This window comes from Eschrichtius robustus, chromosome 17, assembly GCF_028021215.1.
Source record: "Eschrichtius robustus isolate mEscRob2 chromosome 17, mEscRob2.pri, whole genome shotgun sequence".
Taxonomy (NCBI): domain Eukaryota; kingdom Metazoa; phylum Chordata; class Mammalia; order Artiodactyla; family Eschrichtiidae; genus Eschrichtius; species Eschrichtius robustus.
The window spans coordinates 50,377,959-50,401,771 of NC_090840.1; the positions used below are offsets into that span (position 1 = coordinate 50,377,959).

Here is a 23,813-nt window from a genome sequence, read left to right on the forward strand (position 1 = left end):
AAAAATCCTAAATAAAATTGTTTTAATGATTAGATGGTCAAATGATGCCCCACTCCCCAAGCAACAATTAATCCACAGCTCCTTTATACAAAAAAAAACAAAAACGGTTTTCCATTTCTATTTAAAGTGTTTGGCAAAGCTTTTGTCTTTTTAAATTACTATATTTCTATTTGTTGTTAAATTATGTGCCATTGTCATATTAAGAAAAAAACACTGGGTTACCAAATATTATGTTCTCAAAACTTGTTTTGAAACTCCCCTGCCCCTGCCACATTGCCTATAAAGACTTACAACAAAATGTTAACAGTGATTATCTTTAGGGGTGGTAGTAATAGGGGACAGCGGTAGGTGGGGAGCTGAGCCAATTAAATATATTTTCATAAAGACAAAAATGAAAAATATGTGTTTCATTTAAAATGCAGTAACTCAAAGTGTGTAAACTCCCTGGTGGCTATAAGAGTCTCATGTAGATGCAATACTGTCAGAGTTTAAAGACAAATATAATCATAATAGAAATTATTTAATGTACCATATAATTAAGCATACTTATTTAACTTCAGGTAACTGATTAGAAAGAAATAGCCAACCAATTATTATTATTATACCAAGCAATTATTATTAAAAGTGCAGACTATTTTTAAATGTATCATGATAATGAGAGACCAAAAAATACCACGATATCTAGAACAACAGGAATTAATAAAACTATTTCAGATGGTAGTTCCCTTTCCTCTTGTCTTTCCACAAGTCAGTGAAAAGCCAAGTTCAAGGTTTTAATTTTTTTATAGATTACATCAAGGAAACTACCACTGAACTTTTGTTCTGAGAGCTTTGATTTTTGGAACAATGTAGGTGAAAATGCATGTACCTTATATTTTCAGAACAATGAGATAAGATTTTTAAATCAACATGGAAAAATTCCAAATGAAGTTTATTTTTTAAAATAATCACCTTGGGAGGGAGGCTATTCCAACAATGCTACTATTTAACTCAAATCATTTGGAAGTTTTTCTTTCATAATTACTTTCAAAGCTACTTTATATATATATAAAGTCACACTCATGATCATATAAGCACATCTTACTTTGGATCCACACCAAACCAGTGATTCAACTTGGTATGTTACTCTAGGTGTTAAACTTTGCTGCAAAGGAACTTTTGGTTATCCCCAGAAATCAAACTCACATTAAAGGGATAATTTTAAGTGAATGTATAAGGGTTATGACCAGTAAGGCATTCCAGGATAGCACTGCTAAATAAACATAAAATCTCCCACGAAGACTATGAGGAAGACCAACATTCATTGGGATGACTAAATCATGATGTTTACTTTAAAATTAATAACAAAAGTCATCTCTTAGTCATGTCTTTTCTTTTTCTTTTTTTCTTTAATGATGGCTCAGATATATGCAAATCTCTAGCAGGGGACTGTGGTTTCTCTAAGTTTCCCTATCTCATATAGCCAGAGCACTTACTATGAGCCAGGAAATGTTTCAACCTTATGGACTTAAGTATTATTAGTATCTTTATCTTATAGATGAGGCAAGTAACTTGCTCAGGGTCACACAGAGAATAAGTGAAGAAGCTGGAATTCAAATCCAGACGATGATGCCAGAGTCCATTCTCCTACTCTATGTGTCTGTGTGTCCTGTAAGCGATAAATATCCATCCCCACTTAGAGAAGAGGGATATCATTTCCAAGGGGACCACTTAATAGCTATAGCTGACTCTACAGAGGACAGTTTAGGTATACTCAGGTCCTCTCTGAATTGCTTCTGAACCAATACCTACAGATTATTATTAATACCTTTGGAGTTCTACCCCAAATCTTTAGGAAAGGAAATAAAACAAGTCAATCAGTGAACAAGCAAGAAAATCCATGTCCATTGTATAAAATATTAAGTGTTGAATTTAAAGTTTAATTTTAAATTCAACTTTAAATATTAAGACTTTTCTTTTCTAGTAGCATAAAGTACATGACTATTTTAATACACTGCTGGTAGGAATGTAAATTATTTTCTTGATAAATTTCTGTATTTTCCAAGTTTTTTCCTTTTATAATCAATGAAAAAAGTTAATATTTTTCTAAAAATGACTGAAGTTCCAATAAACAGTGAAAATTCTATGAATGTGAAATATTAGTTTTTTTGAATTTTTATTCAAAGAACATTAAGATGGTCAGACTTTTTAAAAATTTTTTAAGATTTATGAGATGTGTATGTTTGCTCATGTATAGATCTCCAAGTAATTTTTAAATTCCTAGCCAAAGACACAAAGTTCTTAGTGTACTCCTCACTAAGGTATGATTCTGAATCCCTGATCCTGGAATTGGTAATATCTGTAAATAAAAATTGTATTTCACAAAACATGTAAATGAAAAGGATTCCAAAAATAAATACTGTTTTAAATTTGTAACTGGGTGATATTTATACAATGAGAAATAATCTCTAAGGGTAATATATTCAAAATTATATTTTTTTAAAAATAGTTGCTAAGCTTTGCATAAAACACCTTTATAAACATCAGTTTCAGACCATCTTCAGCTATCAGTTATATAAATCATCACTGACACTTCCTTTCTTCCTTTTTTTTTGGACAATAGAATCTTTCCAACTCAATACCACTTTCTTCTACAGAAAGAATGAGTGCTTCTGGGACAGAAATGCTAACACGTAAAACACTTTTGAAAATTGAAAGGACACAGGGACTGAATATTGCATTTTTAAATTAAAATAACTGGTGTTCTATATGTGTCAAATATTTACTAGAAGAAGTTGGATGTAAATACCTGCTGCTCCAGACTCTTGACTATAACTAATGGACGAAGAACGTATAGTTCTCAGACGTAAACTCTGGGCTCTCTCCTGTCGAGCAGCATCACAGGTCTGATTGGGGTGCCAAATCTGTTTACAGTGGTAGCAAAACTCTGTTCCACAGCCTTCTCGCCCACAAGTTAATTTTGGACAGCTAGCACATCCAAATGCTATCACAGCATACCTTTAAAGAACAAGAAAAAAGATTTAAAATGTGATGTAAAGTAAGAGATACTCATTAAGTAAAAATACTATCCAATTGAAATGCTATTCCTGAAAAAGTTTTCTATTTATGCATGAGCTAACAGTCATAAACCCTAAAACTATCTATCTCATCAATATAAAAATGGGGAAAAAATAAACAGTTCACAAATGAAGACATATAAATGCCTAAAAAAATTATTAAAGTTTAATTTTCAACTTTTAACTTTCAACTTTTAACTAGGACACCAAACTGTATATATAGCCTAGTCCTAAAATTCTATTAAGTTAGTATTATATGCACATAGAAAAGACTAAAAAGAAATATACCAAAAGTCTTAACAGTAGTTTCCCTGGTATTAGGGTTTTTTCTTCTTTATATACTTACATATTTCTAATTTTTACAACTACTTGTTAATGCTAAAATCAGAAAGATTAAAAAATTACCTATTTAAAATTATAATGACTATGGATCAGCTATACCTATCAGTTAATGGCAAATGAGGCCAATTCATACATTTTGTGAATATCTTGTATTTATGCATAAATTCTCATATTTTTGTTTTTAAGATGCATGGCAGAAGTTGTCTTTGGTGCCAATCTCCTAATAAAAGGTACACAAACTTTAATTTCTCCATCAGGAAATTTGCTATTTTGCTTCAGATAAAAGACTGAGAACAGCAGATTTGTGACTAATATCTATTTTCTGAGTTAATATTTTTGGCACTTTAAGAATTTCTGACTTAAAATAAATTCTGGGCACTCTTAGACATCTATCCCAGAGAAATGAAAACTTATGTTCACACAAAAGCCTGTATACAAATGTTTACAGCAGCTTTATTTGTAATAGCCCCCAAACTGGAAACAGCCCAGATGTCCTTCTTCAACAGGTGAATGGTTAAACAAATTATGATGCATATATACCATGGGATACTACTCAACAACAAAAAGGAACTACTGATACACTTAAGAACTTGGATGAATCTCTGGGGTATTATGCTGAGTGAAAAAAGTCAGTCTCAAAAAGTTACATACTTCATGATTCTATTTATATAACATTTTCGAAATGACAAATTTTAGAAATGGAAAACAGATCAGTGGTGGCCAGCAGTTAGGAATGGGGTGGGGTCAAGGAGCAGGCAGGAGCGAGGTGGATGTATTTAAAAAGAGCAATATGAGGGATATTTGTTGTGATGGAATTGTTCAGTACCTTGACTATGGTGGTGGATATGGATACACAAACCTACAGGTGATAAAATGGTATATAACTAAATACACACACAAAAATAAGTACAAGTAAAACTGGGGAAGTCTGAATAAGATAGGCAGATTGTATCAATATCGATATCCTAGTTGTGATATTGCTTTACAGCCTTGCAAAATGGTACCACTGAGGAAAACTGTTTGAAGGATATACAGAATATCTCTGTATTATTTCTTACAACTACACATAAATCTACAATCATCTCAATAAAACTTTCAATTAAAAAAGTCTAGTGTTTGAAAGAGAAACAAACAAGTCATCTATGCATAAGAGGCTTTTGTAAATATCAAACATTTTGCCTAGAAATTTAGGGGAGATTTTCAGGGCTCCTCTTCTTAGTGGAATAAAATTTAAATAATAGTTGTAACAGAGATTTTTATTGAATTTCAAGATAATCTATTAAATTATGCAAAATGTTAGGAGTAAGGAAGTTTCTCCAATTTTGTACCTCTTGCTTCCTTAGTTTCTCACCCTTTAAACTTAAACTTTACATATGAAATTCCAATTTATTTTTGATAGGCCATTTTCCAATTACCATTGTCTATCATAAATATGTTCAAACACGACTGAATTAAAGGCAATTTAAATCAACACAGGGTAATCTAGGAAAGTTCCATTTCCCTGACGGCTAATTAATTGCAGTCTCAATAAAAAGAAAACAATTTTTGAAAGACTCTTTATTTTCTCCCGAGTTATAATCTAAAGCAGTCTTTATAATAGTAGTAATTTCAGTGAAAAGGAAATGGCATTCTCTTCTAAACCTCTTCTCTATCCTACTTCTTCTTGAAAAAAGGAGGGAAGGCAAGAGACAGAATGGGGAAACCCGTGTGTGTGTAGGGGACTATGTTAAGACCAACTATTTTTTTAAGCCAGTCACAATTTATAAAAGCAGAAGAAAAGTTTAGACTACCAAACTCCACTTCTACCACTTATTACCTGTATAATTTTATGTAAGTTATGCAATCTCCCTACAACTAAGTTTTCCCAAACATAAAATAGGGATTCACTAAAGTTTGGCTTAGCCTCAGTATTCAGCTCAAAACAGCTTCAGCTTTGGCCTTGACCTTTAGAAGGCCAAATAAGCAAATGACTGCTTCAATGACATTTCTAGTACCTCTGCATTTATGCTTGATTAATGACCATTATCATTTCTACATCTATGTAAATAATGTATGTCATTTAAACTGAATATTAATATCTGAATATTCATTTTAAAATAAACACCGATAGCCTTTCTAGACATAACAAAGTAAAAATCTTACTGCTTTATATGGTGAAATCTTACTGGACAACTGAAGTATAAATGTACACCGTGCTGCAAGAATAAAATGCAGTAATTCTTAGTGATGATTGTGAAAGCCAAATTTAGACACAAGCTTAAGAACTTTCAAATAATTAAATAGGGAAACAGATTTACAGTAAATATGAACATCGAGATTGCTTTAACTAGATAAATCTAGGAAGAAAATATCCTTTCTGAGAAAACAAATATTTACGAAAATATATGAGGTAGATTAGCAGAAATTGGGCTATATCGCAATTCTAACCTTTGTAGAGGCTGTTCAGTGTACTAGCATATCACTAAGCAAAACTTTTAAGAAGTGACTTAATTTCTAGTTAGTGATTTAGGCTATCTAGAGATAGCCTTTCAAGAAAAAGCCCTTTTAGGGAATTCTTCACATCTTGACAAGAAGAATTAAAAGCAGAATGTCAATTTTGCCATTTCAAAATTTCACAAGTTCCAAAATCTGGCAAAATATCCATAAAAACATGAAGGGTTATGGCGAAATAACTGAGGACTCATATTTTCTTCTCAATAATCAAATTTCCAAAGAGCTTTATAAACTGCTTTAAGATGAAAATTACTTAAAGCTTTGAGTCTAGAGACTTAAGCTTGTTGAAAATGACTGCTTATAGATATCTATTTAGAATTTAAAAAATATGCAGTGTAATTACCGTGTGTGTGTGTGTGTGTGTGTGTGTGTGTGTGTGTGTGTGTGTGTGTGTAGGGAGAGAGGGAGAGAAAGAGGAGAGAGAAATAGAGAGGAGAGAGAGGTGGGGGAAAGGAAAAGAGAGAATTAGTTTACAGCACATCATATGTACTCAAATGTTAGAGATAAAGTACATCAAACTTGTTTTTTTTTCCTTTTTTTTTTTTTTTTTCATCAAACTTGTTTTATGCTACTCTGCAGTATTTTTTTAAATAGAAAAGCTAGATGTCCTACCCCAGAGCTAAACATTTAAGTCCCATTCAATCTAAGCAAATTCCAAAGAAAAACAGGATTATCTTTAACAATACTAACCAAATATTTTCATGACTGTGAATTTTGATAACTATAAAAGTTAGGGTATTTTGTCTAGAACTTTTTTCTTATTCTAACAATTATTGAGAGTTTACTATGTAAGTGTTCCGTTTTCACACACATTCAATCCTAGTAACTGTGTTAAGCACATTCTATTATATAATATATCGAGCAATTAAATGTACCTAGCATTCACATATTTTGAAAACAGAATGTCAGGACTCTTGAAGATGATTTTCATTGTGTGGGAACCAAACTTATTTTCCACTGGAGAACAGCTCTCAAATTATAATGGAAGCAAATGGTAAAACTAAATTAAATACAAAATATTTGCTTTAAAGAAAAATTTCAATGCTCTAATGCATTAGGTATTATTTGAGAGAATAACAGGCTCAGCAGGTGGTCACAGAAATAACTGAATAATACTAGTTAACTAACTAAACATCTGTGGCTTAAACTGTACACAAATCTTGGTTCAGAAGATAGTTCCATTTCCTTCTATGATCCCTTATTTAACTCAGGTCTTACTTTCTGTTTCTATTTTTCAGCTGAAGATCTCTAGTTACTTGAAATGTTTAAACCTTCCTACTTAGCAGCAGTGGAGGGATAGGAAGAAAGTGGGAAAGACAGAAAGGGACTGAAACAGGGCAGTTTTTCCAGAAATATTTTCTATTTGTTGGATTGTTAATAGGTGAAACATACTAAGAAAGAACTCAGTGGTCAAGTTAGGGACATGCTAAGCAAAATTACTTTTCTGTTTGTGTTTTTACTATAGGATTTGCTAAAATAATTTTTAACATATCAATAATGTACATATATAGTAAACATTATTTTCCAAATTTATTTGACCATGACATCTATTTCCTGGGAGTGTTTCACAGTACTAGAGTTCCACAAATTAGCATTGAGGAAGTAGGAATACCAACTAGGGTCGTATACTCTGCCTACAGCAAATTCCTCATGAAGGAACAAGTAAGAAAAACAAACTATACCAAACATGAAATGGAATCCTAAGAAAGATATAATAGTCTCAATAACATTTTTAATTAAAAAATGAGAAAAAAGAAAAGAAAGATTATCCAGGGGTCCAAGATAACTTTTCCCCCAAAGCACAAAGCTTTAACACAACCTTTAAAGAACAAAGAAAATATAATCAGAAATACCAAAATTACTTGATCCAGTTAAGGGGAAAAGTCAAGTTTTATATTCAAATCAATAGGCTCATGATTCCATTAGCAAGAAGTTACTATTATTCCGTGGAAAAGGAGTGACTTAATTAATATATTTGAGAGACGGTCTAGACAAAGTGAGGCTCATCTCCTGGTTCCCCCTTTCAGGATCTGCTTTCCTAGAGAGGATGCTTTCTGTTCTGCTTTCCAGTACATGCTGTAGGGGAGGGGAGGTCTACGGTTGTAGAGAACCGCCCAGATTATTTGCAGAAGTCTGTCTAATTTCAGGGTGGGGTGTTAGGCCATTTGGGATGCATATCTAAACCTAACTTCTTTAGCTAATTAGTAAGAGAAAGCTGATATGTCTCCTGTGTCTTATGTATCAACTCGGTTCTTGTTTTCTCAGACACATGTACTTGTTTCCTTGGGAGAAAATCAAAGTTGGACCTGTTCTCTGTTCTAAAAGGTTAACCTACAAAAGCATTTCCAGCATGTCAAAAGACAGGCAAGTTATGGCTAAAACCCTTCTTTGGAGGATGGGAATGAGAGTCATATAGATAGAATAAAATTCTAAAAATACATGTTCCTTAGTTCCTAAGCCTATGGTGCCACTCCATTATGAACAGTATCCATTATGAACAGTATCTTCCACCAGAGTAAGTTATTATTTAGAGCCATTTAAATGTCAGTAAATCAGCTCAAAGCTTAACAAACCTGATTATAGTTGAGCACATTGCTTAAAAATGGTTTGTTAACTGTTCCTAAGACATATGATTTACATTAATGGCATATATTCAGATTTGTTCATTCAGCAACTCTTTATTGAGCATGCGGTTAACCTGTGGTTATAAAGAAAAAATACTTTTTATTTTTATTTTTACTCTTGAGGGGCTCACAGACATTAAATCATTAACTATATTCTAGTATAATAAATGTTCCTGCATATTCAAAGCTCCCCAGTAAAGTCAGAAGCACTCACATGAGATGACATGGATAATGTGTGCTAGTAGAAGGGTAGTCTTAGCCAACTGAAACAAGTGATGACAGAAACCAAAATGCCAGTTTTTTGCTATCTGCCTAGACAATGTACAAACTAAGCCTCCTAGGCAGAGGTAATAGATATTTTTATCCAAGACAGGTCTTATGCTTCCCCTCCTACATGTCCCTCACTGTAATTCTTTTCCTCAGCCATGGCCAGATTTTTCTCTGAACCTGTATAGACTGGCATGTTCTAGAAGCAGTCCACATAACTCCACACTGGTTAAATCACAGCTCACAGGTTTGGCCTCCTAGACCCCTTCGCAAGAGGGGTTTTCAGAAACACATACTGTCCTTTAAACAAGCTTAATCTGCCCTGGCCCTCAGAAGAGTGGAAAGACTATTAGGTCAGAAACCCTCAGAAGTCTCAAATAGAAACCAGGTCAGGTTTTCTTTCTACTCTGAGCTAAGGGCAATATTTCTCAGTGTGTTAACTACATGTTTAAGTAAAATTGGTGTCAGATACAGAAAATGGTCATTTTGGTAAGTATCAAAAGCAAGAGGAAAACATAATTTCACATTTAGCATTTCTGGAAAAAAGTCTTTCAAGTGTGTTGTACAATGAAAGGGATTAAAATACTACACGCATGCCTGTGGTCCTAGTATGTACTACTGGCTATGCATTGCTATGAATAACTGTCAAACAGATATTCACCAGTATCCCCTGTGCCATATTTCAGTAATAAATGGAGTTTAGATAAGAAGTTTCTCTCTGTGAATCCAAAGATTTTAATAAGTTCCAAGAGGGCAGAGATTTTCATCTTTTGTTAGTTATTAAAAATCCCCAGTACCTGGCACATGGGTGCAGTAAATATTTGAAGAACTGTCTGATTTAAAAAAATAAAAACAAAACTTCAGAAATGGAGATGAGGAATGATAAATAAGAACTATAAAAAGCTTGCTGTGTGCTAGGAATTATGCTAGCAATAACATTAAAAAGCTTCTCAATCCTTAAAAACATGATAGGATAGAGACTCAAAATCAGGTCTGTCCACGCTCATGCTAAATACAATTGTAATTTGTAATGAGGTCTTAAGCAGTATTCTATGTTTTCAAAGCATATGTATAAATTTTGTCACAGGGTGATCTTTTCCACATAACACAACCATAAAACCTATAACGTAATCAAGTATATAAAATATGCTCTAACTAATCTAGTGAGCCAGCATAAATTGAATACAAATGAAAATACATAAAGTAATTAATCTCTGTGACATGTTTTGTCCTTTGTGCGTAAGACTACTAACAACCACCAAAACCAAAAATTAATTTATAGCCAAATTAATCAAGACTAATTCTCTGTTAAACTTATATAACAATCAAGTGGTTTTCATAATAAAGGAATCTATTAAAGTAGGTGTTTCTATTATTCTAAGATTATTTTATACTTGAGCTAACATTCATGTCTTCCTCTCCAAAATACTTAGAATACCTAAGCCATATTATTTTTTAACAATGATGTCTCAATAAGAAGAAAATGTGCAAAATACCTAAGAGTATGAGACTATGAAAAAAATTTAAATTTACTGAGAAATGTCATATATACCAAAGGATTTATAAAGAATAATAAAATGAATACCCCCTGAATCTACCACACAAGTTAAGAACAGTATCAGTAGGGTGATCATATAATTCACAACCTGACTGGAACACCTGAAAAAGAAAGGTAATGCTATTAAAATTTACACCAGTACAATAAGCATGAATTGGAACTATCTTGGGCAAACCAGAACCTATGGTTACCTTGTTTATCTGTGGCTTTAGAAGTTCCTTGATTGCCCCTTTGAAGTTCACATCCCTTCTTCTTCCTCACAAGAGGTAACCATGAAACTAAATGCATTTATCCATTTTACTGTTAATGAACTTTTTTGTTCGTTTCTTTGCTATTATGAACATTCTTAAACATGTCTCTTAACTAGATGTCTCCTGGCACACAAGTAAAGAGTTTCTCTGAGGCATTTAACTAGGAGTGGATCTTCTAAGTTACAGGGTAAATGTGTGTTCAATTTTACTAAATAATATAGCAGTAAGTGAGCTAATCAATCTATATTTTCTTTTAGTTTAATTTTTTCCTTTTATTTGTATAACTTACCTCTGTAATCTGTTTTGATTTTGTTTTATTATATGTGGTGACAATCTAATTTTTTCCCCTCAAATAGCTAATTTTCACAATTCTTTTATGGTGAATAATCAATCCTTTCCCAGTTGGTTTGGCATTCTTCCCCCCAAATCAAGTTCTTTTTCTGTTTTTTTAATAAATTTATTTATTTTTGGCTGCACTGGGTCTTCTTTGCTGCATGAGGGCTTTTCTCTAGTTGTGGCGAGCGGAGGCTACTCTTCGTTGCAGTGCGTGGGCTTCTCATTGGGGTGGCTTCTCTTTGTTGCAGAGCACGGGCTCTAGGCGCACAGGCTTCAGCAGCTGTGGCACGCGGGCTCTAGAGCGCAGGCTCAGTAGTTGTGGCGCACGGGCTTAGTTGCTCCGCGGCCTGTGGGATCTCCCTGGGCCAGGGATTGAACCCGTGTTGCCTGCATTGGCAGGCGATTCTTAACCACTGCGCCACCAGGGAAGTCCCCAAATCAAGTTCTTATACAAGTGAGAATCTATGTCAGCCCTATCTATTGTGTTCTATTAGCTTGATAGTGTTGATATTGTCCACTATGATGACATGATCCATCAACCCAGCACAAGAGAACATACCTATTTAGTGACCAGAAAGCTTGTGCTCCTGGATTTACTCTCTCAGTCTCTCCTGGTCACAGGTTCTGACACGAAAGCCTCCTTTTAATTTGTTCCATCATTTTCACACATTTTCTTTTAAAGCTATTAAATGCTTAAAGGAACTTGTGAAACACCTCTTATCCAGGGGTTCCATGAAAGACAGTTAGAAAATCACACTTTGTCCAGATGAAATGCAAAATACTTCTGTTTGAACTCTTGCTATAGGGATACTTGCTATAATGACTTGCAAAAGGCTTTTTTTTTTTTAAACCTAAAATTTGTAATCAACTTGAAATCTACTCTAATGAATGTGCACACCTGCCCTAGTGAAAATATTCTGCAGGGGTCCACGGGATCAAGAGTGATACAATCGTACCTAAGCTCTTCTTCTCTAGTTCAAATTATTTAAAGGCACTGTTCATTATCCCTATTTTCTTCCCATCTTTTTCTTGAGAATTTAACCCTTCACAGGTCCAGAGTTTGCTTCTACCATACACCTGGAAGCACAGCCAACCTTAGCCCAGTTTAGATAGTATCTTTAATATATTATTTTTTAATTTATGTTACAGTACAAGCATCCTGCATTATAGGAGATCATAATACAAATGTGATACTGAACAGTACCTCCGAGTCCTTCACACAACTAATGAATTCATAAAATGTTAAATAATTAGATAATCTAATATTTTTAATGCTTTATGTTTCACAGAAATCTCTGGTGGACAGTCAAGTGCTAGTGATACCTGGGAAAACTGGTGGAATCTGCACTGGCTAGAAACATACTATTACCTTTCTCATTTAAAATTATGGAATTCATAGACTAAATACAATCTGAAAATTTGCTGCTCAATAAGTTTTTAATGATGGATTTGATCAGACAGAGTCCTGAAATTGTCATTTGATAAATTAAACTCACATTTCAGCCTTGTCTCTGATTATACCCAGATAATCTTGGAAGTTCTGGGTTTTCCCAAACTCTTATTTATAATCTCTGGCTTACTAATGGTATGCTAAACTCATCCAGGGTTTATGGCTTTCCTTATTCGTGAAAAGCATATGACTATTTTTTTCTAGTTCTGACAACCATACGTGGTAAATACTCTATTAACAGGAGCTGCTGTTAACATAATAACCAAATATACAAGCAAAATTATTTTACTTCAAATATTGGGAAAATGGTATTTGTAATTCAAAAACTTGAGGCAAATGAAGTATTACATAACCTCTAGATCTTGTGTCTCAAGAACACATCAACACATGAACACATCATACTGTGGCACGCATTAAGGTGCCTTTCAAAAGGGTCATTTAAGTTTATACGCGTGACTCCCCCACCAAAAGCAAACAAACAAAATGTCTGATCATTTCATCTATTATAACAAAATAAAAATTCTCCAAATGGAGGGGGAAAATCAATAGGACTAGATCCTGCACTCTACCATCTCATCCTTTTCTTCTGAAAACAGTCTTAAGTGAATATATGATGCAAAGACAATATAAAAATGAGTAAGACAAGATTCCTGCCTTTAATATCTAACATTGTCCCTGACACATGGTACATACTCAACATATTTTTGTCTACTGAATGAATTACCTGGCATGTTAAGATTTTTCTTTTGAGTAACAGTCAGCAAATTCTTATTTTATCCACAGAGAAAAAAATTAACTCAAGAAAAATCAAACAAAATCTTCTTACCCACAGTCTGGAGCTGGACACCACCTACAATCAGGATCTGCAACGAGCCACCGTCTAAGCATAAATTCTTCATATTTTTCCATCAAGACATCATCACTTAATATCAAGCGAATATCGTGGGGATTAAACCGTTCAGTACATTCTGGGCAACTGATATTAACCCTACTTTCAGAAATTTCTATCCTTAGGTATTGTCGTAAGCAATCCACACAAGATCTATGATGACAAGTCATTATCTCAGGAAATCTGTCTTTAGAATGCCGTAAAAGGCACAAGGGGCACTCTATAAAGTCTCCAACTTGTTTGCTGATAGAAGTTAATCCATTGTCAGAGGAGGTATTTGTAGAGAAAATGGAGTTCTTATCAGTACATATTTCAGAATGTATACTTTCAATACTCGCAATTCCATCCACCCCGCCATTTAGCTCCCTTGATTTACGTTTGTTATCCTTTTTCCTCCGAAACAGAGAGCCTATTGAAATTCTTCTTTTTTTGGGTGCCTTTTTGACCGAAGGCAAGCTCACAGATGAAGCAGAAGACTGAAGATCTCGATCTGAACCCATTTGCCGATGTAAACTCATGTCTAAAATGCTCATTAGAATTGAGTCAGGGTCTGTGGTTACACACAGCCCTTCATTATATTTAGAGATAAAACCTGTTTCTTGTTCTTGCATTCAGATTAAGTCATGATGTAAGAAAATCCTATTCGGTTCCTTCAGAGAATTCTTGAAAGAGTTCAATTTATGGTAGACTTATCACAGATGTTCTGAAAAACAAAAGAAAACAAAAACACCAAGATTATTTAATTGCATGTTTCTTAATAAACTTACAAACTCTCTATGAAACTTCAAACAAGTATGTTCTTTAACCATTAGTTTTTGGTTTTGATTTTTTTAAATAAGGCCAGTTTATTGAGTAGTCTACAAGAGAATATAAAACCAGTGTTGATATAACAAAGATATTACTTAAGCTTAAGAGTCTAGATTTGAGCTGACCTTATTCTTAAAATCTTGTACAAAACTTTTGATTTTTATCACACTCAAACCTCAATGATTCCCACTGCCTTTAGGAGTTTAAAAAAAATTGACAATAAAATGGACATGCAAATACAAATGGCTAAGTAGAGCTTACACAATTGTGAAGAACAAAGTGTGTGTGTGGTGGGGGGGCCGGGGGATGCTCTTACACTGCCAGATATAATGACTCATTATAAAGTTACAGTAATTAGGAAGACAGTGTGGTACATCAGAAAGATGGCTACAAAGACCAGTGGAACAGAACACAGTCCAGGAAAAAAGTCCCACATACACACACGGATACTTGACTTGTTGCCAAAAGTGACACTGCTGAGCATTAGCAATGGCCTCGTCAAAAACAAAACAAAAACAACATAGTACTGTTTTACTGGTTACCATCTGAGAAGAGAAAAGGAACTTAACCTATAGCTAACCCCCTGCATAAAAATCAATTGATGGTTCATAGATCTAAATGTGAAAAGTAAAATCATAACGCTTCTAGGAGTTGATAGAAGAGAATATTTCAACGAAAAGATTTCTTAAACAAAACATACTAAAGTACTTACCATAAAATGAAAGATTGTTAAATTGGACTACGATAAAATGAAGAGACAGTATTAAGGGAGTGGAAGAAGACATTTGCCACATAAAACTAATAAAGGACCAGTATCCAGAATATGGAAAGAATACTTAGACGTCAACAAGACAAAGCAGACAATATAATAGAAAAATGGGTGAGGGACATAACAGGCACTTCACAAAAGAATATGAAAAAGTGCTCAACATCATTTGTTGTACACATTAAAGCCACACTGAGAGACCACTACACACCCAGCAAAATGGCTAAAATTCCAACTGACATTTCCAAATGTTAGCAAAGATGTGGACTGCTGGTAGGAGTTTGGAAAACTACTTTGGAAAACTGTTTAACAGTAGCTACCAAATTTGGACACATGGATACTCTATTACCCAATTTATACTCCTAGATATGAATGCACGAGAAATGAATGCATACATGCACCAAAACATCTACATAACAACATTCACAGCAACACTAGTTATAATAAGCCCAAACACTGGTCACAACCCATATTTCCATCAACGGTAGAATGGATAAACAAGTTGTGGTATATTCATTCCACATTCTGGTATATTCTGGTATACCAGAAAGCAATGAAAATGAACAAAATACTGTTACTCATAAAACAAGAATGAATCTCTCATAAAAGGACATGTACTGTATAATTCCATTTAAATAAAGTTCAAAAACAGGCAGAGCTAATCTATGTTGTTGTAAGTCAGTACTGTAGCTACCTTTTGAGGAGAGGCACAAAGGAAGAGGCACATGTATAGTGGTTACAAAGGTATGTTCACTTTGTGATAAATCACTGACCCACAGACTCATGATTAATGCATTTTTCTTGGTGACTGTTATAACACGATTAAAGGTCAAAAAAAAAAACCAAGCTCCCTGAGGTGATATCCACACATATTTCACTCAGGCAAACTTTACTCATGTCTATCAGTTTATATTTCCCCATCATCTGCAGCATATTCCCTTAATTCTGAGGGAAATATAGAGTGTGATGGTAAATGAACTAAAATTTTCTGCACATTTTCTTCTTTATAGTTATTATGTTCTCTTGCATCTCAAAATGCTTTTTGTACAACAGGGTTCAATAAATGTATCAATGAACAGAACTGTAGAGGGAATCTATCTTGGGGATTCTGTCCTAAGAATGTATCATTTAAAACATTAAACCAGTGGTATTTAATGAATATCAGCTGGAGAATTTTTCAAAACACACTTTTAGAAATTTGATACCCATATAATTAATTATCCAAAAAAGAACCTAGTAAGAGTGAATGGAGGTGCTATTAATATTTAAACTAGGATAACAGGGGCAAACTAGAACATACGGTCATCCCACTTAGGAAGCCTTTCTAAAACATACTGCAAATAAACAAATAGGCATCAAAGGAAAAGAAACAAATTTGAATACTAAAAAATTTAATATTTTTATATGGTAAAAAATACTATAAAGTAGGATGACGTGATAAATTAGTAAAACATGTATAACAATGAACAAATTTCCTTAGTATACAAACAGCTTTTACACATTAGTAAGAAAGAGATGTACAACCTAGTAGTAAAATAAGCAAGGATGTAAGGAGGAAGTTTGGAGAAAAAGAATTACAAAAATTAGGAAGATAGGAAACAGTGTTCAACAACGCTAAAGAAATGAAAATTCAAACATCAGATACACCATCTTTGTACACATTAGACTGACAAAGGTTGAAAGGGTTGGTGAACGTGTATTGAAAGAAGCACCTCACATATTGTTGGGAGGACTGCAAATCGGCACAACTCTGGGGAACCCTTTGGCACTATCTATCAAACTTCAAAATGGAACTGTCCTTTGACCAGCAATCCTACATGTAAAATTTATCCTTCAGAAAATATGACACAAGTGTGCAAAGAAATATTGTGCAAGGAAACTCACTGCAGCCTAGCTGATAGAAGCAAACAAAACAAAACAAGGCAAACAAGCCCCACACAAAACCTGGAAATAACTTGTGTCCCACAGGGAACTGGTAAAAATAAAGGAACCAACCACAATTTACGTGTAATGATACGGAAAAGATCTCGCTACATAATACTGAGTGAACAATAATAACTGCAAAATAGTATGTATAGTATGAACCCATTTGTGGAAAAAAACGCACCCACAGAGGTTTATATGTACCTACACCATTTCTGGAAAAATGTTAAACCATTAACAATGGCTACCTTGGGGAGAATAATCTTTAGTATTCACTTTCTGCTTTCTGCATAGTTTACAATTGTATCATGAGCATCTATTGCATACAGTTTTTTAAAAAAACAGCTAATTGAACCCCACAAACAAAAAGCATATTCCACTCTAGAGCTGGGTAGCTGGGTAGGATGTGGTCCAGAACTTGTATATTTTGAAAATGTTCCTCAGTAATTTAGTTGCACACGCTGGTCAAGAACCACTAATTCTAAAGAGAGTGTGCTAAACACTTTCACTTAAAAACAGAATTCTATAGCCTTGGCCTCCAAAACAAGGCTCCTTGTTTTTCATTAGTTTAGGTACTAAAAATAAAAGTGCCATTAAAAAGAAAAAAACAACCTCAGTTTATAGTCATTTTCAGCCTATGGGGCTATAGTGAGGTAGTACTTAAAAACCTATGTATAGAGATAAGAGAGACATTAAAAAAAAACCACATAAATTAATGACTATCCTGTAGAAAAAAATCCACGAAAGGTGTCTAAAAGCATGTGACCCAACAGTATTGGGAATGCCTCAATCAAGGGGACTTTGGCTTAATTTCAGAGTTAAAGTCTAAGCCTAGCATGTGCTAAACCCTGAGGTTACCACCACAAACAAGATAGACATGGGTCTCTACACTCAATGCGATATGTCTGGAGAAGAAATATATATCACAAAACCAATAGTTATAAACTTATATACATTAAATTTGTCTCTGTTACTACAATTCTTGAAAACAGCTGAGCCCATTTTCACCAGATTTGGAGTCTTTCAGACATTATGACAAACTATAGGCTATTACAGAATTCATCTTAAAAAGAAAGGAAGCCATCTTGCAAGCCACCTACAAGATTAATAAGAGGCGCTGCATAACAGCAGATTCAAAAGATATAGTCAATATTTCACCCCAACACCCCAAAGTGTGGACATATTCGTCCCTCCTTCCCCTCCTCTCAGTGATTTACAATATACAAGTTTTAGCAATATAAAGTTTACTCTAACTTTGCAGATGGGAAATCAGAGACTCAGAGTATTAAGTAAAGAACTAAACCTAATTATTTTAGTGGTATATGAAATTAAGATTATATGGTTCACCCATAACAAAGAGTTTTTAATCAAACTGTTTATTTGCATAAACATTTAGAAATTAGTAAACTAACTTGGATTTCTGAGACTATACCCTTAACCACCAAAAAAACAAAAAAAGCACTACAGAAATTCTGCCAATTTGAACAGATGACAAAAATGTGTGAAATTATAAAAAAAAAAACTTTCAGTGATTTAGAAACTTATTTTTAGAAAAAGCTGATTTTATTCTCCAATGAAAAATAAAAATCTATTATTTGCATCATTTAATATAGTATTCTTTTTGAACTCAACTTTTTAAAGTAAACTATCAACTGTATCAATCTGTCATACTATTGTTATGTTCTGCCTCAGAAATGCACACACCATTAAGACAAAAATATTATTTGAGTTCTAAAACAAAAAGCTGGGTTGCTGGTTGGAAAAAGAAGGGAAAATACGTTGTATATAATAATACCACTACACAGTAGAGTTTTAAAGTGCTTTTAAAGCACTTTTGATTTAAACTTCATTGCCCTATGGAATGGGTATTATTATCCTTATTTGATAGATGAGAAAACTGAAGTGCAGAGAGGGTAAATATTGCACAGTTAGGCAATAACAGGGTTTAGGGTCAAATTCAGGTCTTCTGATATCTCGGCCTCAGTACCATCATCTGTCTGCAGTTGCCTTCATGAAACAACTCCAGTCACTATCAGTATATCAAAAATTGTCTCAGAAAACAAAAGACAATTATATTTTACATATCATCTAGGGCTGGTCTTAACTATCCCTCAATTCCATGCCTTATTCAAGCCATTCCCCCATCTGAAATGCCACTCCCTTTTCTCTCCTCCTAACTAAACTGTACTCACATTTTATAACTCAGATAAGAAATTTTTACTGTGTTCACTTGTTTTTCTGCCCTGATTACCGTCAATGTTTTAATAAGGTTTTCAATGTAGAACTTGAATATTTGTGATTTCTTTAGTACCACACACAGACAAGATGGTGTCATGAACATAGACACTGTGAATAAATACCAAATGAGTATTTCTTAAAATGACACAATGTCACTGAAGTGATGCTACTATTTCATAAGCACAAGAAAAAATCTTGTTATTTCACTGTCATGCCTCCTAGGCATATACATGCTCTACTTTTTTTTTTTTTTTTTTTTTAAATGTTGTGGAGTGTCACGTACAGGGAAGTGTAGATTGTAGGAAAGCTCAGTGTTGTGGTTTTTTTAATTTTATTTATTTATTTATTTATTTATGGCTGTGTTGGGTCTTCGTTTCTGTGCGAGGGCTTTCTGTAGTTGCGGCAAGCGGGGGCCACTCTTCACCGTGGTGCGTGGGCCTCTCACTATCGCGGCCTCTCTTGTTGCGAAGCACAGGCTCCAGACGCGCAGGCTCAGTAATTGTGGCTCACGGGCCCAGCTGCTCTGCAGCATGTGGGATCTTCCCAGACCAGGGCTCGAACCCGTGTCCCCTGCATTGGCAGGCAGACTCTGAACCACTACGCCACCAGGGAAGCCCCATGCTCTACTTTTTAAAACGTCCAATTAGCTCACACTAAGTTTACAAAGACAAATATGAGGTCTATTGGATCAAATGCAAAATAAATTATGTATTAAAAACCTAGAGTAGTTTACATCATTTCAGAGCAGGAAGAGATGATGAGAGGCAGTAAATGTACTTTATGATATAATTTGAAATGTATACAACTCCTAATAATCCCCAACTTTGGATATTCTTTAAACTGATTTACTATCACAAGGATTTGTCGAAGTACAACACATCGATAACATGAAGAAAAGCAGTGGGGGAAAAAGATAACTGAGGTTGGCCTCCATGATGTTATGGCTGTTGGCTTAGTGGGTATACCTTTCCCCTCTAAATAAAAGTATAGATCTGTAATTGCAGATGCTAGAAGAGCTTAGTGAAACAGAAAAGGAGAGTAAAATACAAGTAGACCCCATATTATGTATTTTCAACCAAGTATCTAAAATCATATAGGAGGCAATTCTCTTAACACCAATGTCACAAGAAATTCCAATCACTTGCTAATTAAAATATGAGAAATGGCTCTCTTTTCCCCTCTTTCCCAGTCTAGCACAACTCCAACAAGTAACGAAGACTCTCTGCCAATTGCTGCTACACACTTTCATCCCCCTGAAGAAACTGGTTGAAAAATTAGTTTTTATCGCTGGCAAAGGAGCCCCACCTCCTGACCTTTTTATGTACTTAAATTGAAGACTACCACCTGAGATTGGTATGAAGGACAAAGACCTGAACCTGCTTACCTAACCTTCTCTAGCCCACAGTGTTTATACCTCTTTAAAGTCAAGATCTCTTTGATTCTAACTTTTTTGTACCTCTTGAGGAATATGTGAGGAATTAAGAAATAGGAATAGCCCACAACAAAGGTATTTCTACCACGTGTCAAAGCTTTATGGACCAAAGATGTAGTAGAAGTGCTGATAACTTCATACTGACGCATCAAAAAATACATCTAATTTGGCAGCATGCTATTTTTTATTCTTCGTAAAAATTATGGAAGTTGACCATTCCAGGTGAAGCACCTAATAAACAATTACAATATTGTTTGACGTGAAAATGTGTTGCAGATTTTAAATGCTCAACTTATAAACACAGGATAGATAAAAACAGTTAGAAAGCTCAGATCCATAAAAATAGTAGCCCATGTTTGAAAAGCTGTATGTATCAGTCAGGGTCCTAGCAAAAAAACAAAGCAGTTTCAAAGAGATAACTGAAGGGCTCATTTACAAAGGTGTGGGTAGGGTTAAAGGAACCAACAGGGATGGCAAAGTACTCAGGAAACCACTGCCAGCCTTCTGAAAGAAGGAGCAGGGAGAGAGCTGTCCAATGGCAACTGGAAGAATAAATACCCAGCTTCTCTCTTCTCTGGATCTCCAATATCCACCAATGCCTCACACTGGCTAAATCCAACGAGAAACCAACAAAGGAGCCCAAGTGAGGCAGTCCTTAGACTAGGTCAACCTCCTCTGGGCACAGAGAAAGTCAAGGAAGGATGAGGAGTGGATCTGGAGGGGCAAATAAAAAACACCCAGTCTGGATGTATAAAGAAGAGAATTTGGGAGTCAAGACCTGGTCAGCCACTGTTAGTTATAAAATTTCAGATTATGTCCGTTCCTGAGTCTGTGATCTCCACTACAAAATATGGATGATACCACTTACTTCAAATAGATGTTATGAGAAGAAAGTGAAATTGGCACGTGCTAAAACCTGGCACTATGCTAAATGTTAGCTGAAGTGAAATGTAAGACAAGCTTTGTATCTCTAGTACCTAATACAACTTGTAACTTATTGTAGGTGCCTAATAAACACTGGATAAATAAATTATGATGCAGAACACACATAAGTGGAAGTGAGGAACTGAGGATTCTGTTCATATCTTTGCTTTTGGCTTGTTATTGCTGTAAGATTCTCTTTAAGTGATACAACCTTACCACATCCAGCTTTTTAAACTGTGAAAAGAATCTTTACCCACAAGTGCTACAGCAGCGGTCCCCAAGCTTTTTGGCACCAGGGATTGGTTTCGTGGAAGACAATTTTTCCATGGACGGGGGTAGGGAAACGGTTTCGGGATGATTCAAGTGCATTACATTTATTGTGCACTTTATTTCTATTATTATTACATTGTAATATATAATGAAATAATTATACAACTCACCATAATGCAGAATCAGTGGGAGCCCTGAGCTTGTTTTCACTTGCCACTCACTGATAGGGTTTTGACATGAGTCTGCAAGCAATTGATTATGGTCTCTGTGCAGTCAAACCTCTCTGCTAATGATAATCTGTATTTGCAGCTGCTCCCCAGCGCTAGCATCACATTCTCAGCTCCACCTCAGATCATCAGGCACTAGATTCTCATAAGGAGTGCACAACCTAGATCCCTCGAATGCGCAGCTCAAAGTAGGGTGTGCGCTCCTATGAGAATCTAATGTCGCCACTGACCTGACAGGAGGTGGAGCTCAGGCGGTAGTGCAAGCGATGGGGAGCGGCTGTAAATACAGATGAAGGTTCACTTGCTCACCTGCCACTCACCTCCTGCTGTGCTGCCACGGCAGTGGTCCGTGGTTTGGGGGTGTTGGGGACCCTTGTGCTACAGGATAAATAAGACATGTTGAATATCTTGACATTATACAACTTCAAGAATTACAGATTTAAAATATTCAACCAATAAACATCTCCTAACTACAAACGTTTTAGTAGCATCTACTAACCACCCACATGCCTGTGTGATTTAAGACTCATGAAAGGGTATTTTGGAGATAGAAGGCTAGGCAAAATAAAGTTTATAGACAATAAAGAAATTAATTTACCAAGAGAAAATCCCATTATACTCTTGAATATCTGTTTTTGCCTCTGTTATTCAGCTAAAATTAGGTTTCTTCTGTTACTTCTCACAAAGGTAGAAAGACGGAGAAAATCCAGTAATTTTGTGTTGATAAATGCTAAGTATAAGAGCAAAGAGTACCTACGGTTTCTGATTTCAATTTCTTTTACTGATGTCTGACACCCAGATGTTCAGCACCTCTAAAACATGAATGTAATAAAAGTAGAATGCAAAAACACTTAATAGCACTGTTGAAGAGAACGGAAAGAGGACTAAATATAAAGTTGTTTTTGTTTGTTTGAAGTGAGGAGGGAATAGGTACAGAGATTCCCAGCACAGTTTCTACTGATAATTAATTCTGGTCACTAGTGAAGCCTGAGCTATCTCATACTCAAGTGAGAATAAAGAACATAAAGAAATGAGACTTTCTATTTTAGATGCTACTAAAATACTATTTTATATTACAAAAGCATAACAGGCCATTAAACTTTTTCAGCCATATATACTTATGTTGAGAGGTTGAGAGAAGATGAGGAATAAAGAAAAAATTTTAATGACTATATATTTGGTATTATATGTGGTTCTCAAATGTTTCCAAGTCACATTTCATTTTCTGTGAACTAACCACATGTTCACATCCTGCTGTTGGTATAAGGCCTTTTATGTAAAGGAACTTTGTTATTATGTGTCAAATAAATTAAAAAAAAAACTGTATGGCAATTTTCCAATGTAGGAATTTAAAATTTTGTGTGTGTGTGTGTGTTCAAATTCACATATCTTTCTCTTTATGACCTTTGGATTCTATATCTGTCTTGGAACATCTTGCTCACTCCAAGATTATATTTTTAAAATTTGCTCATGTTTCTTTCTGGTATTTCTATGCTTTGTTTGTTTATTGCTTACATGTTTCATCCATTTCAATTTATTTTCATGTTAGGACTAAGTAGAGATCAAAATTTGAGTTCTTCTAAATGGCTAGCTAGTTATCTCAACACCAATTATTGAATAATGATCTCCTTTCTACCTACCTCTGACCTAATTTGGTAGGCTACTTCTTGGTGTATGAATTTCTTGCTACCTAGGTGGTATGGACTTCCAAAATATGTTCTTGAAATAAACTACCGAACTGTTTTGTTCCAATTTATGCTCCCACCAACTGGAAAGGTGCTTACTTCCCTGAATTCTCATCAACACCCTATATCATTTCAATAGCTTTTTCTAAGTGGCAAAAAAAAGTAAGTACTTTCATTTCCATTTCTTTGATTACTAAACAAATTGAACGTTTGTTCACGCTTACAGCCCTCTTTATTTTTTCAATGATTTATCTGTTCATATTTTTTGCCCATTT

The 23,813-nt window shown here is 34.6% G+C and overlaps 1 protein-coding gene across 1 annotated transcript in view; it reads right to left on the reverse strand.

Annotated features, from left to right (window-relative positions):
* RNF19A (ring finger protein 19A, RBR E3 ubiquitin protein ligase) overlaps positions 1-23,813 on the reverse strand; it is a 59,264-nt gene that overhangs the window by 19,231 nt on the left and 16,220 nt on the right. Inside the window, exons 2-3 of the mRNA XM_068525671.1 lie at positions 13,204-13,969; positions 2,789-2,997 (exon numbers count right to left, since the gene is read on the reverse strand). Coding sequence (XP_068381772.1) covers positions 2,789-2,997; positions 13,204-13,877 — 883 coding nt within the window. The 5' untranslated portion in view covers positions 13,878-13,969. The remainder of the gene's footprint in view (positions 1-2,788; positions 2,998-13,203; positions 13,970-23,813) is intronic.